At 39.2% G+C, this 20135-nt stretch overlaps 1 protein-coding gene across 3 annotated transcripts in view; it reads left to right on the forward strand.

The window, feature by feature from the left end:
• LOC114360276 (AF4/FMR2 family member lilliputian) overlaps positions 1 to 20135 on the forward strand; it is a 59262-nt gene that overhangs the window by 27402 nt on the left and 11725 nt on the right. The window contains exons 1-5 of one of the 3 annotated variants that reach the window (XM_028314912.1): positions 1620 to 2515; positions 16817 to 16859; positions 17383 to 17457; positions 18046 to 18241; positions 18394 to 18447. In XM_028314912.1, coding sequence (XP_028170713.1) covers positions 2410 to 2515; positions 16817 to 16859; positions 17383 to 17457; positions 18046 to 18241; positions 18394 to 18447 — 474 coding nt within the window. In that variant the 5' untranslated portion in view covers positions 1620 to 2409. Of the gene's footprint in view, positions 1 to 1619; positions 2516 to 16816; positions 16860 to 17382; positions 17458 to 18045; positions 18265 to 18393; positions 18448 to 20135 lie in introns of those variants that run through there. The other 2 variants (XM_028314919.1, XM_028314908.1) reach the window with 2 other exon arrangements.

The following is a 20135-nucleotide window of genomic DNA, read 5'->3' on the forward strand; positions in this document are numbered from 1 at the left end:
GATTTGGGTGCTTGGTGTCATTGTTGCACCTATTGTTTAAATTAATGGTGATTAGAAAATAAGCTCTTGTTTAGTATTGAATCCCATCTATGGGCTCTTAATGCTCAATCATCCTAACAATAGTAATTTAGAAGACATCAATGTTCGTAAAAGACAAATCCTTCTAGTGCTTCTGGTATAACAGCGCCTCCTTGAACCAACTCCATCTCTATCCCATAAGTCTACGTAACTAACGTAGTCTCTTTGTCCAATCGAAATATTAGACATCCCATATCGCCACTTCAGGGGAACATCTATTGACATGCCAGCTCGGATCAAGCTCAGGCAACGGAATAAAACATATGCAGCCGGAATGTTCTACGGAAATAGACGGTGTCGGCACCGCGCATCCGCGCTGCTGCGACCAGATAACGGGACATCTTGGGATCAGGATGGGAAATAATGGGATGTATCATCGGATGGGTCGTGTGGTTTAGGAATATTTTGATGTTCAATGGAAAACTATGGCTATACAAGCATGGCGAAGTTGGAAATGAAATCGTGATCTTTGGAAAAGCTCTACCGGAATGTCTTTGAAATTCTACGAGGTTTTGTTCTTATTATTCTCAGTTAAAATTAAGGTGTGTTGATATAAACAGTTTCGTCATCATAACATCATGAGACCATTTAGTTTCAACTGCAGCAGCACTTGATTAAAGATTTGACTTACACTCTCCATGTTGACCAGACGGTGGGGTTAATATCGAATACGTTAATTAATTTTGTTTTTAAATTAAATATCCTAAGTCCAAATCATGGGCACCCTCGTTGCCTAGTAATCGGCATGCGCCGATACCGCGTTTGTCTGCGCCTACGACGATCCTTCATGAGCGGTATTAATAGCGTCCTTGCTCGCTGGAGATTTACTGGAGATGCTAAGATGGATGCTCTGGCTTGTGGTATTCTAAGAATTAAAAAAACAAGTTTTTTTACAGTTGACAACACAAAATTGTAAAAAAGACGTGTTTCGAAATTTTTGGCGACTTTAGATATTAAGAACTATTGATTGACATTGACAACGCGGCTGACTGTACCATATAAAACTACAAAATAAATCAAATAGGAAAAAACTCTTCGTTGCTTCATTTAATTAGTATGTAACTTGAAAGTATCAATTTGCGAAGTCAGAGAAGTAAACAAAAGAAAGTCCATTGTTACATCAATTTCCAATTGCTCCACGTACGGCCATCAAACGCTGTGACTCGGCGAAACGACATATCAATTATGCGTTCGCATTAATTAGCGAGATTAATTGTCCGTATCCTTAGTATTCTAACGGCGGTGCATAGTGCAGTGCCGAGCGCGGTCAGTCCTCCCGCGCCCGCCGCCGCCGCCTGCCGCCGCCGGCCCGCCGGTCCGACCCACGTGCGCTCCAAAACAAATAACGCCGCGCAACGCGAACCTTGACTTTGCCGCAAGTCACAACACTAACGTTTTCCAATCGGAAAAATCTGTGCGACTAATAAACGCTAACAAACATAACGCTGCTAATTTCACAGCTGTAAAATAAGATATGTACATACACATACATGTTGAGTGTTTACAAACGTTGACTCACAAACATTGACTTTGAAAACATTCATTGACCAGAAATCGGTGTGATACGTTTCAGTGAAAATTCCAATCGGTCAACCGTGAGAATTAGTAATCAAAGGCCCTGGAGACCGGCCGTCTCGCGAGTCGAAATCGATGAAATGCAAACATGTTGATGTGCGAATATCAAACCCCTATCCAACCCCCCTAGCCGAGCAATAATAGCGGCGGGGGACGTGCACCCGCTCACGTACACCATGCATGCACTAACCCGACTGCGATTGGGATATTCTGTAAACATTCAGATGTCTCTACAAACAGAAAAGAATCAAATATTTATAACAGCAAACACCATGACTTTTATTGTTATGGGTGACTGAATCGCACTGAACATCATTTGATTCATTTGAAAATCAATACGATCTTCATGTACCCTTTATTAGTCACTTTGCACTTACGCAAGTTTATTTTTATGAGCACGTGCATGTTGATGTATTCAACAGAAAAATATTACGTCACGAACAATGGGATTCGAGAATAAGCCCGCGAACAAAGTTGAGCGATGGGTCGGCCGAGCGATCGAGTGACTTGTAAGTGAATAGAGGAGGGGAAGTTGGGGCTCCTTTGTCACCACCTGTCCGCGGTAAGCGGTAATAGCTATCGGAAGACGCAGTCGCAACCAGAGCCCGACTCGAGCGCATCTGTCTTTAGTTCGCGCCAAATGTGAACATGTGCGGTGCGCACGATACTAAAACACCTTTTATGGACCAAATGACTTAGTGCCAAATGGGAATGAAGTGAGTTTTGTGTGCAAGTGCTGTGTTGTGAATAGTGAAAATGTTGGGATTGCTCACTTCGGATTTCGGCTATCAGAACCGATTGACTCTACTCCAGCAGTTGATCGAATGCGGAGATGTATTATTGGGGAATGAACTTGTATGTGGTACGTATCTTCAAATGAAAACTCGTAATGTAGAGTTATTTACATTCAAATTGGACTCCACTCAAGTCCCAGACGTTCAACGAATACAAAAAACAAAACAAACGTTTAGCAAACGATTCAATTGCGAAGCTAAACAAACAATCAGCTTTAATAGTGTCGTTTCTTTCCACAGCGCACACTCTAAAACAATAACTGCTTATTTTTCTACTCGAGTTAACGGTTATGAGTTGGCCCTTCACTGTAATGGTTCGTCCACACCAAAACCTATTGTGTGTAATAAGCGCGCAACATCGAGCATTCCACCGATGTTTCTGTTGAGCGCGTAACAAATTCGATATCTATCAACTTTTAAACTTGAATTGGAATTTAAATAAATTCGAGATGATTCGATCATTTTTAACTTGTTGCATTTTCATTCTTATACGAGTTTCTCAAACAAATAATTTGATAATTAGGTAATATTAATACCTTATTGATCTCGAAATTTTGATCCACTTGGATGAATCATGATTGTTGTGTACATACCTACGTGGTTTCATAACATTCGTTGTTCTTGACGAATCATAACTGACAGAAGTACAAAGTGGGCACGCACCTTAACTATAAAATGAACTTGTTAATTTAAAACAAGGTGCGTACACCGAGTAGGTACATAAACTAGTAATTTCTTTTAACTGCTCAATAAAGTTCAAAGCTGCACTTTGTGCGTGCCGACACGTCGCGTTGACAACATTTATCATTCTATAACCCAATAATTAAGAATTTTTCTACTACAATTATGTTGACGATACATTTATGTGTGTAGAGTTTTTGTATATGAATTAGAATTTATGGTGTAAACAATACCCAGTAGAGTGACTAACGTGATGATGTGTTCGATCTGAAATATCTGTACACAAATGGTTGCAATTAATGCCAATGATTTATGAATGTTAATAAAATAATCCAATATCTTCTAATGTCCTATAATCTCGTTTAAACAGGCTGTTTAGATGGTAACTGTTATGTATTCATTACCGGCCCTCACTGCGCGATATTAATGTGTTATGCAAGATGGCTCCAAGCTGCGCGAATAATTGAATATTATAATTTATCGCAAACACGGATTTAATACTAAATAATTTTGCACTTATCTCGTGATGTCTATTTCAAGGCGACAATAAACATACAATGCTGTTACATTAAATTGTTGGAGGTGCTGGCAGCCATTGCGAAGAAATATGCTTTATTTGTTTACTTTGTTTAGCGCTTAGCTAACTCAGTGGCTAAGTTATGGGAGCGGCATGGAAGGGTGTTTTCGAGATGTCAAACGTCAGCAAATCTTCAGATCTCTCACAGATTTGTATAGATGACCCACGCTGAACTGTCCCACCAAACTCAATGACAAGGGGGCGCTACCATCGTTCAACTATATGGTTTCCAACATGGCAAAAATCGGAACTAGCGATCCGGTATTGACGGTGGCGCCCCACTGTCAATGTCATGCATAGGACAGTTCAGTATTTTGGAACTATATGCTATGACACGTCATAATATGTATACAGGGTGTTTCTTGTAAGGTGTCAAGCCGAAGGCAGGTGATAGGTGAGGACTAGACCTATCGATTTCACCCCCATGTATGTTCTACGATTTTTCGTAGTTTAGAAGTTATCGTTAATTTTGATCTCAAATTATTTTGGACCTATGGAAATTCTTTTTTTTTCTCATACATTTCAATTGAAAATTTTAGAATGTTCTGCTAAAAGCATATTTTTTATGTTTCTAGCAAAAATTTTGTATCTTGCATCAAAGATAGGAAGATGATTATTTTTTTCAAATATCTGCAACTAATAGGGAATCTGTCAAAAAAAAAGAAATCTGAGAAAAGTCAACCCAATAAAAAGATAAAAAAAAATTAAGCCACTGGGTCATGAAATTTGAAAAAATCACAAAATTAACGATAACTTCTAAACTAAGAAAAATCGTAAAACATACATGGGGGTGAAATCGATAGGTCTAGTCCTCACCTATCACCTGCCTTCGGCTTGACACCTTACAAGAAACACCCTGTATACCCCAGGCACTGACTTGAGTTAAGCACTCGACTTATAATATTAGGTACCCATCAATATCTTTTTTCTCTATCACGTGGACTAACGACTGTCAAAGTTTACGAGCTATATCCGCCAGACATGACTCGATTGTTTGTCGACATCAAACATTATTTTTACATAAATGTAAAAGTGCTTGTAAAGATATTCTTAACACTTTCACCACAAACATATTTATGATGTTGACTCTACCAGCGTTATCTTTCTTATCAGGAAACTGGACCCTAACTACTTGTATGTTGAGAATCACATATTCTTTATCGCTTAGCGTGCATCATATGTTTGTAAAGCTATATTTCTCGATAATAATCCTTAGAATAACCTGTTCTGAAGAAAAAACCAAGTAAATGGTATAACTGACCAATAACACAAAATAAACTGTTGCATCAAATTCCCAACGTGTTTATCATCATAAAACTGCGCGCGAGTTGATGTACCCACGGTGTATGAAGTGTGAACGTTACAATGCAATTATCGCTCCTATCTCGTACATAATAAAGGTGTTCGTAAAGATTGTTTTTAAAAGGTTGCTGTGTGTACTCGTAGTGGAAATGCCGTGACGTAGCGGCGCGGAAAACCGGCCTTTATTCTGTTACGTAATCTCGTAACTGATTTTAATTTTCACGTGGTTTTAGTAAACGATTATAATCTGACATTGTAATGTTTTCATAAAGTTCAATTATTAGTCGCTCTACTTAAGTTAGGTACTTTACAAATAAACACACCTTTTTTCGATTATATTGCTTCGGGTTAACAATTTGTGATTGCAGTGCTGAGAATAAACTCAATCAAATTAATTTATTCCTTCCAATGTGAATCTGCTGAATATCTTGAAATGAAAAGTAAAATTAAAGTCATTGACAGAACATTCATTACAGACAAAAAATAAAGAGTGCTCTCTTTACTGGTGTAACAACAACAAGTATTTTAAATAAGAATGTCTCTCTCCGATTTTTAATCCCATTAAATTTAATCACACCGCCCCATCTGGAATCGCTACCACTCGGCCCGCGTATCAGCGCACGCGCCGATGCGCCGATAGTCGGTGCGCACAATTCACGTCGCATTGTGTCGCCGGCGCATCATAAAACACCGCTAATACATGCGCGGGCGCCTCATTAGATTGCCTTTCGTGGAGATCTAGTTATACTTGTTTTACTAAAAGATGACCGAGTTTTTGCACTGCTTCTTTTCAGTATTGGCCAATTTAAAGCAGTGGTAGGGTTAAAGCAATGCTGGGACATGTAAAAGAGCTTTTTAAAAGCCTAATTGGAGATCGATCAAGTTGGTCAATTAATTGGAATGGGCTGATCAGTTGTTGAAATAACTTGAGTAATGCTCGTCATCATATCATCAGGTGAATTCTCCATTGCAAGAGCACAACTGTCTATTACTTTACCAGAGACAAATGGAAAACATGGATGTCTAAGTGCTTAGATTATTATAAAAGGACATTAGGTAGACAGCAAATTGAAGAAAAGAAATAAGTGAATATGTCCTCATATTGACAAGAACATTCTCAGTCAAAACATATAACATTACCACAATAATGTCAAGCCAAAGTCAACTAATAAGTCTTTGTTCATCCATTGTACCTATACTCGAATACACGAGTAGTTGCCTGGCCGGCTACACTACAGCATCCGATCGTAAATTACTGCGCCATTTGTTTAGGACCATTACCTACATATTGCCATTGTTTAGTTATTACACTGATTGTGAGGTTCTGTTTTGTTTACGTTTATAAGCTGCCATGTCGACAGTTTCACAAATAATTTGAATAAAATATGGTAACGATTAACAGAAGGAGTAGCCTTAATGAGAAGTAACCCTAATCAGAAGTAGCCAAAATGTGAAGTAGTCCATTAGCGAGTCGGTTGCCATAGTGAGAATTTGCCCTAAGGGCCCTCGCCCATGGCGACTTTTTGTAGCGATGCAGTCGGGATGCTGTAGCGAGTTTGTAGCGCGTTGGCATCACTTCTGTAGTGCGTTGCAAATGCGACTAACGCGCGTTAATAGCGAAACGCGCGACAAAAAGACGCCGTGGGCGAGGGCCCTAATGCGCCTAAAGGAAGTAAATTATTCTTAAAACACAAGAGAAAATAGCAAAAACGTGTCAATAGTAACTCTGTTTGACTCCGCTTTCTAATTGCGTACGGTAACAAAAAAAAGGTCGGAATGTTACCGGTAAATCTTTAACCCTTTGCGCAATATAAATTGTAAGCTTTGGGCGTGCTTGTGTAACTTTATAACCAAAACAAAGAGCCGAGAGTTGGCAACGAAGGTTGCTAATATACAGACAACGGCAATATAAAGGGACACTGGGCTCTTATGTGGTCTTAATAGATACTATTTTGGAACAGTAATGTGATGTCTCTGAACTGTACGAAGTACAGCACAGTGGTTCTACTAAAAATATTTGCTACCTGTTAAGTTTCGGTTCTAGCTTTGTTCGCGGCTTTGGTTTGAGAAATTGTCAAGGAGTACTTAGGATTATAGAGTCAGAAACAGTGTTTAGAGGCTATTATGATGCTATATCTAGAAAACATTTTTTTGGTAAAACACAATCAATTTGTAAGAATCTGTATATTTACCTAACTTCTAAGAATTTAGTAAAAATAAACTACATTTTACTACTCTACGCTTTTGATGCCAGTTATGATAGCAGTTCAATTTTATATTTAGCATGCTATTTTAAAGATCTAAGAATTCGAATGAACTATACTACGCCAAAATATTTATACCGGCTCGTAGCTATTTTCGTAGCAATCGTACTACGACATAAATAGATATTATGTTTGTTATTGAATATGTAAAGTCGCGTTCGATTGTTTTTAATCTCAACATTGATTTTAATTTTAACAAGTTGTAGGTCGCGGCTACAAACCGCATGTAACATATTCGGAAAATCCAAAACGTTTTATCTATTTATGACTGTAAAACACGTGATATCTATGTCGTTGATATAAGTGCTATTTTACTGCAAAAGTTTGCTTTCGACTGGACGTATTTTCGCATACATTTACTTAACATTTCGGGACGTTGTCATCCTGGTACCGGATAGCGGCGGAAAATTCGCGCGAGTATTTAAATACCATATCTTTATTGCATTTGCATCCGCTCATTCCTTAACGTTTTCCTCGTGGCCTCGTTCAAAATAACAAAACACACAATCCATTTACCTTTTTTGTTTATTTTCACTTTACGTTGCCTTGGGAATCCTCAATGTAAATAATTTTATTAGCTTTATCGATGGTTAACTGTTTTCAAGGCCGTGACTCAGAAGTTAGTAATTTGTAAGTCAGGGATGGTAAACCTTTAGCTACTTCTAAAGAAAGACGTGCCGTCAAATTGTTTTGACTTGGTGATTTTGATTATTCGGAAAATGATAATTTGGATTCGATCGATGCCGTGTCGTAAATTCATTGTCGCATGCCATCATTGGCACGCGTGCCATTGGTTCGACATTGGTGTCTGTATGCAATCCATGGAACTTAAAGCAAAAATTGTCCTTAAGAAGAAAAAGTGTTCAAATGTTGAGGTGACATGGTATTATTTTTAAGCTCCACCGTGAAAAATCCTTGTAATTAATACCTACACAAAATCGGGCGGGCAGAGACAAAACAAAATGACACGAAAGAGTTTGTTTCATCCCATTATTTCTTGGAGCGACAATGCATACATTAGCGCAGCGCTTTATAACCATCAGCATACAAAGGAGCGGGTGACCGCTTGACCGGCATTCATTATGTCAGCCCGCCTTCGCTAGGGCTGCCAAAAGTGATAGATGGCAGCTAAATCAAACCTATTCCTGTTCAATGGCCGTTATTTTCAAAATACTCCTGGAAAGCTTTATTTGCTTGACTTGTCAAGGTGTATTTATTTTCTTAAGGTACCTGCTTCAAAAGCCTTTTTTTTCCAAAGTGGTATTGTTCTTGATCAGTACATGTATTCATTTTCATATAGACCACAAAATCGAATCCGTCGGATAAGATCAAAATCCTAGATATTCACGATTTACTTACCGTAATAGAGATATACATACATTTGACACATTTATATTTGTAGTAGCTTAAATTGTGGATAAATAAGAAATTACTTTGACAGTCTTTTGGAAGTTTTTGCGCTAATATTTGACAAAGTAACAGCCCTATCACCACCTCACACGTGATTGAGCTTGATGCATGCAGCAGCATTCGTCACGGCAGCCCTACAGTTCCCGACCAAGACGGATTACGGTTATGGCCCTTCGGACCACGCTTTCCTAATTACTTAACCATATTGTGTTTTGCTGCCAGGTTAGGGGTCACAGTTTCGTAACCATGAGTAATTAAAAAGTTTAACAGTAGGCACTGAGAAAGTTCGATTTCCATGAATGTGTGTTTGCTGAGGAGTTCTTTCATACTACTCTACTGATAGCGTTCGAACCACATTATGGTAGAGTGCTTAAAGCGTATAGAAAATTATAAATGTTTGAAAAATGTTTGTGTCAATATTCGGTTGCTTAGCTTGTGAATAAACGGCAATTCTTATTATTCTGAATTGGTTTTGAAGTTCTATCATTTCTTATTCTGTTTTTACATTTACCGATGTTCTAGCACTTGTCAATCAAGTTTCAATAGTAATTCGTTTTCAGCCAAATGACGTCCACTGCTGGACAAAGGCCTCCGCCAAGGTTTTCCACAATGAACGGTCCTGCGCTGCCCGCATCCAGGCTCTTCCCGCGACCTTCACCAGATCGTCGGTCCACCTAGTAGGAGGCCTGCCCACGCTACGTCTTCCAGCCTGTGGTCGCCACTCGAGAACTTTCCTGCCCCAACGGCCATCGTCTCTACGAGCTATGTTCAATAGTAATAATACGGTCAAATATTAAGTGACATAATTCCCAAAACAAACACCCGTTTCCTGCATTAAACTGCAATATACGAGACTATGCAAAACGAAAAATAATTATGCAATAATGCCGTCAAGCGCCCAAGTCCCTATTCAGAGCTAAAATTTATTGGTTCCTTCGTCCACAATGCGGCGAGCGAAGCGATGGCGATCACGTTCGCGGGTCACGTGAGCAGAACAACATGGCCACCGGCGGCGACCAGTCATTTGCATTTACACGCTGGAAGGGAACAGCCAGCACAAACTGGTCTTTGTAGCCCTAGGATATAGCACTTATGGTCTAAATCGACGCCTTAGAATGAAAACCTCGTAAGTGTAAAATAAGTAATGTTTCAGGAGGAAGATTTAGAACTAATATTATGTAAGATTGACCGAAATGCATAAATGTGAGAAAAAGTGCATTCCCGAGTTTCACTCTAAGGCGACGAAATGTGACCTTATTAAGATTTAATGTGGGGGTGCACTGAAACTAGTTCGTATCGAGTCTGAAATGTAATAAGTTCATTAGATAATCCCGATTTTGTTGAAAATGTAGAGCCATTTATACAAACCTATGGCATAATATAATTCTAAACAATCTTCATAATTATGTAATTTAAAGGGCACACACAATGAGTGGACTTACAAATTAGAGAATATTATGTATCTCTTTCCGTGAACAAATAAACGTTAACCACTTGACTGAAATACCAGTAGAGAGGGTCAAGGACTTACTAGACAAACTGTTCCCCATGGACTGTGATAGAGTTCGCAACGGGGCTTGGTGACGTCACAGGACAGCAGGCCTTGGATGGTCGATAGTGTATGCGCTCACGTTGACTTGACAGCCTACTACTTAGTTATAGTTCGCAGAATCGCAGATGTCAACAATATCTAATATATTTTTAATGTTATAAAGTTGGTAGGTATATCTGATTTAAATTCTGGATATGTAAAGTCATAAATTCGTTAAGGAAGTTTATTACTCGGTTTCCTTTTAGTATTCAATTCATTACGACATCGCCTGTAGTAACCGCCACTTATAACATATCATTGCATTGGCTTTATTTTGAAGTAGGCAATAGGTACTTTTAAAGTTCAGCAGAACCCAGTTAATTCTTTTAAAAACGCCATTTGCTACGAAGGTGCTGCTAAAATTGTCATATGCACCAGCACACCGCACTCTGAATAAAATTCTTTAAATAACTTTAAAAAATCGAATAGCCTAAGGAGGGAATTGAACCCATGACCTTTCGCTTGCAGACTGCTCTCACCATCTGCGCTACTTAGACATTGGTAAATTCTAAATAAATAGTTTTATTCCATGTCCTTTTCTTATGTCAGCAGAACTTCAGAAACTAGAAATGTCGATATACAATTATTGTTAATCACACAAAATCAAGCGTCATTAAGCTTTAGTTAATTTATTTAGTAGGTACGTCATTTAACTTGGACTGCAGCGTGCAGACAAGCCAATTTGGAGTCAGACACGTATAGTGTCTAGACGGGTTTATTATACGTTAGAATCGAATCAATACGAACCTTGAACTTTTGTATCCTTTATTTTCACGAAAACATCGATATTCCCGTGTGATAAAAGTAAATAAACTCCTTCATTTCCATCTGTTAAAAGAGACTAAATTACTCAATGATGATGTGATAACTTGTAAATAAACTCAGCCTTTTATAACAGGTTTGTTATGTTACGCAGTTATGACACAAACCCAGAAGCATTAAATTATTCGTATACATTATTGGGTTGTGCATCTCGTTGATGCGTTCTTTCCCAGATTGTTAGGGTTGTCAACTAGTGCACTTTCATCCAAGTTCGTCATAGAGTTTTAAATTTTCTTATTAATCAACAATTTTTTTTGCTATCCAAATTATACAACTTTTCGGAAGTCTCTCCGAAAGTCTCTACTCCCCGGTATCACCCACCAGTTAACGCAAATATCTTCACTAAGTTAAATCTGTCCTAACGTCTACAGAGCATGGCAATCAAAGAATTATATGTTTATATTTGATAGGTAGCTGTCAAAAGTAGGAACGCAAGCATTATGCAGGTAACTGCAGCAGCCCTACATCTCGTCAATCGCTCAAAGACGTGGGAAAGTAAACACGCTATCGAATCGTGACTCGGAATCGTGAACCCTGATCGACTGCCGGTGGTCATCCAGCCATTTGAATCGATTAATTAATCGAGTCCAAATTATAGTCCTGCTCAATATGACGTTGAATGTGAACTTTAGTGATACCATGTAGAGCGAAACTTTTCGACATTAATTGAAATGAGTCATGATTTGCATACAGATATTATGTGTATGACTAAGAAATATTTAGCAGAATTTACTGTGATAGTTGCAAATACTTCGTAACTCATGTTAAAGTATGTTATTGTCAGACTGAACAAATTTCTATTCCTGGCATTAAGGTTGTTAATATGAAACAAATAACTGCTAGTTTCTCTTCTCCTCCTCTTTTATCTTTTTCCACCATCGCATTTGATATTCCATTTTTGGATCAATATTGTCTTTTATTGTTGCAGTTTTACACTATTCTGACTTTCAGTCACTTCCTAAGTGTAAAGCCAGCCGTAAAAGACGTGGGTGGTCAATACGCTTGTTAGCGCGTCGGATTCGCTTGCAGCGACGCACGCGCATCTAGCTTCCCGATACGGGCGACGGGTATGAAAACAAGGTTGATTGAATGAATGTGGTTGCACAGTTGACTGTTGCTATGACGTCAGATGTTTTCGCGAGTCAATCATGGAAAGTATAGCCTGACCAGGAACATAAAAACCCTCGCCATGTTGCGGAAAACTAATGGTACTAATTTCTTTTAATGGCAACAGTAACTGAAAACTTCATTGAAATGTCACCTTGCATGTCAGTCTATTGCTGTCAAAGTGTAAACAAACTTTATTTTAAATGTGCGCAATTGATTTTGTGAATTAAATTGTTAAAATATTTTTATAGTCGTGAAAAAAAAGTGGTTCACAATGTGTTAAAGTATTTGTCGAAGAGAAATACTAAGAGTTCGGACAATATTTTCATTGAATTATGTTTCCGACAAAGGTTGTCAAATTGACTGACATGTTTATCGTATAGTACAGTCCACTATGAAAATTAGCTGTGGTTTGTTTCAACTACCTATTTTAAAAAATTTTGTCACTTTCTAAGTGTTGAATTTTATGGAATTGGGAAAGAAGTACCGAGTTTGAAGCGTTCATGAGCAGACATTGCAGTTGAATATTCAAGTTCTGAATTTGATTATTGATGAATAATAAAATAAATCCTACTAGCTCGATTGATGGTTTCATTTAATTTATTTAAACCAGGTTATCTATAATAATATTTTTAGGTCAATTTATGAAAATATCAAATTAGCCCGTAATCCTGAATCCTGATACATAAAGTGAGCCTATTAATTTAACACAAGTACGACTGTACTCAGTGTTGCACTATCAAATGCAATTGACGCGCCTCTATGCCAGGGTTTTTATGTTCCTGGTCAGGCTATACATTGAATAAATTTCTAAAAGTTTACTGATGAACCATGATGATGAAAGTGTAATCATTTTAAGCAGACGCATGCGCATTCAAAAGGCGTGGTTCGTTTCTATCGAATCATCGCTGAAGTCTCGTGAACTTATAAACGTCAATCGCCAGGAGTGACAAAGATTATTTTGGTGTTTTCTAATTTAATTAGGACATGGTTGCTTTGTATACGCGTCACAGTCTGCTTCGAAGGGCACATTAAATCGACCTTTACGTGCTATATCAGATACTTAGTGGTTCATAAAGGATGAGTGTCATTAATATTTCAGAATAATATTTCCTTCGTGAATCTTTTTCTATTCAATCCTTTATTTCTGAAGTTATTTTTATCACAATGTAACCTTCTATAAAAAGGTCCTAATATGAAATCAATCATAAGGTCACGCTCACACTCGGCCCTAGGCCGAATGACCTCTGGTTAAGGCGATTAGAGTCCTCAATGACCTTGGGCNCTAGAAAATTAATAGCGCTATTAATTTAAAGTCACCGCAAGGATCTCAACCCGACCCAATTATTGTCTGACACACAAATAGGTCGATCCTAGCTCGCTAGAATACAGGTTGTCCCGAAAAGCAGTGTCAAGCCGAAGCCCAGAGGTCATTATGGCTACCCGAATCACCGCGACATTTAATAGTTTTCGAGTTATGTTCTTTTTATAACATACAGGATTTCAGCTAGGCCCAGTATAATAATAATAATAAAATCAAATCAGACATGTACCTTATCTATTCGCGCTACAGTGACCAAAAAGTTTTAAAACATTTTCAACTTACGAAATCACGGAACATAACATGGGAGTGATTTTTGGATAGCCCTAATGATGCTCTACCTCTGTGCTTCAGTTTGACACTACTTTTTGGGACAACCTGTATACTCGGGCGACTGAATACGCTTGCACAAACCAAGCACATGTATGCTGTTTAAACAAAGGACGTGTTTGGTAAACAAATAGGTACACAATGTGGACGCTTGTTATTCGCAAAATAATTGCGCTCTTTTTTTTCTCGACATAACACTGCTTTTTACCCGACTGCGCCAGAAGAAAGGTTGTGTTGACGAATATTGTGTAACTTCATTAAGAACTGTATTAGTTTGTTCAGTTTTTTCTTGTCATTTCCATAGATTTACGTACATTCGCGTCTTCTAAATATTTAATGAAAGTATTCAAGGTCAAAACTCAGACAAATGTGGTTTTCAAAGATACAAAATGTATTAGCAATTAATCACAACATCGCAAAATCCAATTAATCGATTAAGCACATCACTCGAAGTGTCGATGTTCTCGAATCCTGCAGTCCAGTCGGGCATCATCCGTCTGGCACGGGTCGCGGGTCGACGACCCCGCTCGAGCCCGCCGTACAATCGGAGTCTGGGATTTTCCAGAGCGCTCTGGAATTTTCTTGACATACCCACCGCGCTGGCCCATATTAGGGTTTGGAGTTTTGAAGTCTTTTTATTGGGTTATCAAATGCAATCTTAACTTAGTGTTTCAACATCTTTAATGTTTCAACATCTAAAGGTTTATTATTGAAACAAGAGTTACGATTATTGAAACTGAAAAGAAATGCTTCATTTATCTTAACTCTATGAGTTGTAGTAATTTTGTAACGGAATCTACTCTCATTAATTTTAATGAATGAAATAATGTAGCAGCTACTTAATTAATTAATTATGATGCGTTTTTAAACTTTTAATTGAAATCTCGATGTTTTTTTCATGAAAAAAGGGACAGGTGACATCTCTAAATAAAATCGAAGCTCTGCGTTACACAATACGATTTGTTTGATTGCTGTGATTCGATCGGGCGATAACGAGCGGCGCGGTGTTGTTTGCGAATTAGATTCGCGTATTGATTGACAACCCTTTGTGTGGTAAATACAAACCAACCTTTTACTACTATTAGTTTAAAAAATTAGGACGCTAAATATGTAAAGCTTTGCACTAAAACCAGAGTAGTTTTCGTCCTTCAAGCATAAGAGTCATTACTTGCAAAAAATCTAAATCAGACTTTCACCCTGTCATCATCTTCAACATCATTTCAGCCACGGACGACCACTGCTGAACATAGGCATCCTCCAATTACTTCCACATGACCCAGTTTCAACCTTTAGTGGCTCATAAAATCTGACACTAGAGAAATTAATTATAAAAACTAAATCACCAATTTAAATAGTTTAAAAACCATTCGTTTCAGTTCATTATTCCAGATTAACTCTCTTAACTCAAAATGCGATAGTTTAACTGATTGTGTAATCAATATTGTCTGATTATACCTCCATAAGCTTTTGGATTATCGAAACACTTTGAACAATACGGTAAGGTTGACCCCAAAACCTAAGTTCCAATATAAGTACTAAGTTTGCTCCAACTATGTCTGAGTTGTAGCAGACATTATTGGATCGTTAGCCCTATTGACAATGTTTAGTGGTTCAATAAATTGCTATTGCCTTAACAAAACATGGTTAGTTACTTTAAACTAAGATCATATAAAGTGTCCAGTTGATAAAATTATTTATCTACTAGCTGACCCGGCGAACTTCGTACCGCCTTAGCGTAGAGATTTTCTTAATATTTTTTTCCGTAAGAACCATCCTTGGACTTCCACAAACATTTAAAAAAAAGAATTATCGAAATCGGTTCAACCGTTCACACGTGATGCCGTGACAACGCGAAACGGGTTTCATTTTTATATATTTTATATATATAGATGTTTTGATATGCCTTTGATATTCCCAATATTTTCGTGGTCATGTTTACTTGTAGCATTAAAATCGTTTACACAAATAACCGCTGTGAACTACAGACAGATTTGTACGTTAGACACCGTGTAGGTAGACCACTAATCTATACTTTTGATAACAACTAATTATTTATAAAAAATAAATACCCCGGCTCGAAGGACCAAAAATTGCAATATTTGGTGTAAATAGAAAACGATCAATAACAATCATCATTGGACTAATAACGATAGTATGTATTTCTATATAAAGTATAAAACAGGACATTGAAGGAATCCAGGCATTGTTCGTTATTAATTACAAAAACATTCACTCACGGGGTGCCTAAACGGCTTAGTAGTCTATGACCCAGCTCGTTTGTTTACACCGCCCGGGTATTGGCCCGGAACCGAACCCGCTACCGGCCGATAGCCTAACCTCAGCGTATGTGCAATGTTTACGAGCCTCACGCCAGCACAATTAAAACTCCTATTTTAATGGCAATAAAGATTAAATCGCCTGTTCACGGCTTCACACTCGAATTGGTTCATGTGAACCGTTGAGCGATGTTAATGCGGTGTTAATAGCACTTATGTTGGGCGCTGTAAAGTTCATTTTTTACAAATAAGGTGTTCACGTTGGTGGTACGCCCAAGTAAACACGGCCCTTGGTGGAGCCCTCGCTGCACTTTACACTTGTGTTTGTTATTCATAGAGTTATTAGTGGACGGTGTCACGGACTATGAATATGAGATTTACTCTTTCGAAACGCCATCGAGCTGGAGCATTTGTCTCCGATATCTGCTGTGAGACATATGCACGAATGATCACTCCAAACGGCAAGCTATTTTGACATTTAAAAAAGGAATTAATGAACAAAACCGTTGTTATAATAATACTTAATGGCAATTCCTAATTTTTGGTCACCTATTGGTCGTAATTATAATTCCTATTTTTGACTGAATCAGAGACAATTTACTTGGATGATATTTTTGACTATGTTTGTATTATGGGTATTTTTTATGTTTTTAGATTAGCTATATGATTTTTTTCTTTTCTGTTACAGGTTTAGACAACCGGATATCAAACTCCAGGAATTCCGTATCACCGTAAGTACAAGATAGACTGAAAAATAAATAATAAATACAACTATATCAATGTTCGGGACTTGTGTAGAAGCTTTAATTCTTTTCAGTTCGTGAAAAACTTTCTCACGAACGTCAAACTTCTTTCTGCTCTTGGAAATAAGTTTCATTTTATCAAAGTATGCTAAAATTGTGAACTAGAGTTTTACTGAACTGGTGTTCAACTCAAGCGAGTATCGTTGCATACAACTATGTAGTTAATGTTACTTCTAGTAACCACTTACGCACGTATTTACAAACGATCCTTGCTTAAGTGAAGCAACAAATCGAACGCAGAGCGTTTTATAGAGCTCTATGATTGGTTCGTGTGTCACTCTGTGCGTCCACGCGCACTGTGAGACCTCATAGTAATGTTTGTGAATACGGGCGTTAGTTGAGACCACTGCAGAGTAAGGTCCTGTCACTCACCAGTGGTGTCAACAGTTGAATATAAAAACAAAATCCCTCATTGATAGTTGAGGATATTCTATGTGATTTATCATTGCAGTGATGTGGTGAACAAGGACCTTGGGTTGTCAGAAAGCGATGATGAAGTCACAGCCACCACCACTACGTTAGCGCCGTAAGTATATTTTATGCTTAGAATTATATTAATCTTTTTAATCTTTAGCTTATTAATCTTTAGAATTATTTAATAATAAAATAGTATAATACTTGAACATTTTACACTGCGCCTCTAATCCCAAACTAAGCGAAGTTTGTTTTGAGACCCTGTGCAGTTATGCCTTGAATTCATATGTTTTTGATTAACCTATTTTCAAAACTACTTGTCACCGCTCTCTTATATTAATTAACTGCATCTATTTAATTAACTGTTTTAGAACTTGAAAGGAAAATTATTCTAGATAGATAATTATAATGCAAATATTCGAGGGAAAAGCTTCGTAACGTTAGACTGTAAATCCTACTAATCCTACTAATATTATAAATGCGAAAGTTTGTGTGGATGTCTGGATGTTTGTTACTCTTTCACGCAAAAACTGCTAAACGGATTTTGTTGAAACTTTACAGTATTATTGTTTATAACCCAGATTAACATATAGGCTATAATTTATGATGATCTGTGACCAATTAAATTTCACGCGGCTTCACCCGCGGGCAAAAGCTAGTTTTCAAATAAAAATATCATTAATATTTTGTAAATCCGCAGTCTCATTTCCCCAATGGTCTCCGCGAGTCCGAGCTCCGGTAGTTCCTCTCCCTCCGACTCCGAGAGCGAGTCTTCCTCAGCGGAGTCCACGGCTGCGCCCGCGCCGGCCGCGCCCGCCCCAGCGCCACCGCCCGCCCAGCGCTCGTCGTGGAGCCTGTCCAACTTTGCGCCGCCGCCCGCCCAGCCGCCCGACCAGGCCTACGAGTCGAAGGAGCTGAGGCATGCGCTCGCCGACGTCAAAGGAAAGCCGGTGAGTGATACAGTCAAGACAGCTCCTCCCTAGGACTCTAAGAATCCGCCGCCGCCCGCCCAGCGCTCGTCGTGGAGCCTGTCCAACCGCCCGACCAGGCCTACGAGTCGAAGGAGCTGAGGCATGCGCTTGCTGATGTCAAAGGAAAGCCGGTGAGTCATACAGTCAAGACAGCTCCTTCCCAAGACTCTAAGAAGTCCGCCCCACGCCGCCGCCCAGCCTCTGCCGCCGCCTGCCCAGCGCTCGTCGTGGAGCCTGTCCAACTTTGCGCCGCCGCCCGCCCAACCGCCCGACCAGGCCTACGAGTCGAAGGAGCTGAGGCATGCGCTCGCCAACGTCAAAGGGAAGCCGGTGAGTGATACAGTCAAGACAGCTCCTCCCTAGGACTCTTAAGAGTCCGTTCCTTGCCGCCGCCCGCCCAGCGCTCGTCGTGGAGCCTGTCCAACTTTGCGCCGCCGCCCGCCCAGCCGCCCGACCAGGCCTACGAGTCGAAGGAGCTGAGGCATGCGCTTGCCGACGTCAAAGGGAAGCCGGTGAGTGATACAGTCAAGACAGCTCCTCCCTAGGACTTTAAGAGTCCGCCCCTGCCGCCGCCCGCCCAGCCGCCCGACCAGGCCTACGAGTCGAAGGAGCTGAGGCATGCGCTTGCCGACGTCAAAGGGAAGCCGGTGAGTGATGCAGTCAAGACAGCTCCTCCCTAGGACTTTAAGAGTCCGCCCCTGCCGCCGCCCGCCCAGCCGCCCGACCAGGCCTACGAGTCGAAGGAGCTGAGGCATGCGCTCGCCGACGTCAAAGGGAAGCCGGTGAGTCATATGGTGTAACATTTTGTCATACTCATACAGCTCAAGGGGAAACTAATAAGTGATAGGAGTCAAAGTAACCAATATACCAGTGCCAAGTAAGTGCTTATTCATTCTGATGGACAGGACTCATTCTTCTACCAGCTACATTATTTAAGTCAGCACAGCCTCTCATGGTGCGTATAAACAATTTTTATACAACTTTTTGTATGGTATTGGTATGTGTCGCATTAGTGCTTAGCGCGGACGAACGTCGCGTTAGAATAAGTGAAGTGACGTGCTGTATTATTTTTGCTCAAGTGCGATTTGACCTTTACAAGGATAAGAACCTCACACTTCAAAGAATCAAAGGAAACCAATATTGTGATATTGAACTTCTGGAAGTTCCGCTTCTTGGAACGAATAAACAGCTGGAAATCCCCATAAACCCCTCCTCAAAAGCAAGTTCTGAATTACCATTAGTGCTAAAACACCACTCTTCTGGGAACTAGCGCGCCTTCCCGCAAAATACCCAGTCTACCCACGCCTTGTGTGACCTTGCGACGGCTGATATACATCTTTCGCTGAAGTCGCCTTGATTTGCTCGGCGTTCGAAGAAAGACGAGTTGATGACTCACGTATATACGGTTTCATTGCTGTTATTTACTGGAAGTGGTATATAATTACATTTTCTTTTGATGCGCAATTCAATAACTGTCTATTTATTATATTTACGATTGTGGCTAAAATATAATATTTCCATCAAAAGTACTTTATTTTAATTAGATTGTGAGTTTTGGAAATCATTATACGTTAATAATACACACAAACACGTGATGTCCGTACAACCCTTCCCCCCTCTTACCCAGCAAGTACTCCAATTAGTTAGTTCAGTTTTGAGTGCTACCTACGTGCTTTATTTCTGCATCAAGGAATGTTTTGTTACATTTTCCCCTTTTGCCGGAAAGATCTCGGAAAATTGACAAATACTAAGTAGCGGTACAATCAGACCAAAGAGTTCCACATAGAGAGTCAAGATAGCAACAAAATCTATCCCTCAA

The sequence above is a fragment of the Ostrinia furnacalis genome, unplaced genomic scaffold (assembly GCF_004193835.3).
Source record: "Ostrinia furnacalis isolate ACB-3 unplaced genomic scaffold, ASM419383v2 OfSCF0322, whole genome shotgun sequence".
NCBI classification, from domain to species: domain Eukaryota; kingdom Metazoa; phylum Arthropoda; class Insecta; order Lepidoptera; family Crambidae; genus Ostrinia; species Ostrinia furnacalis.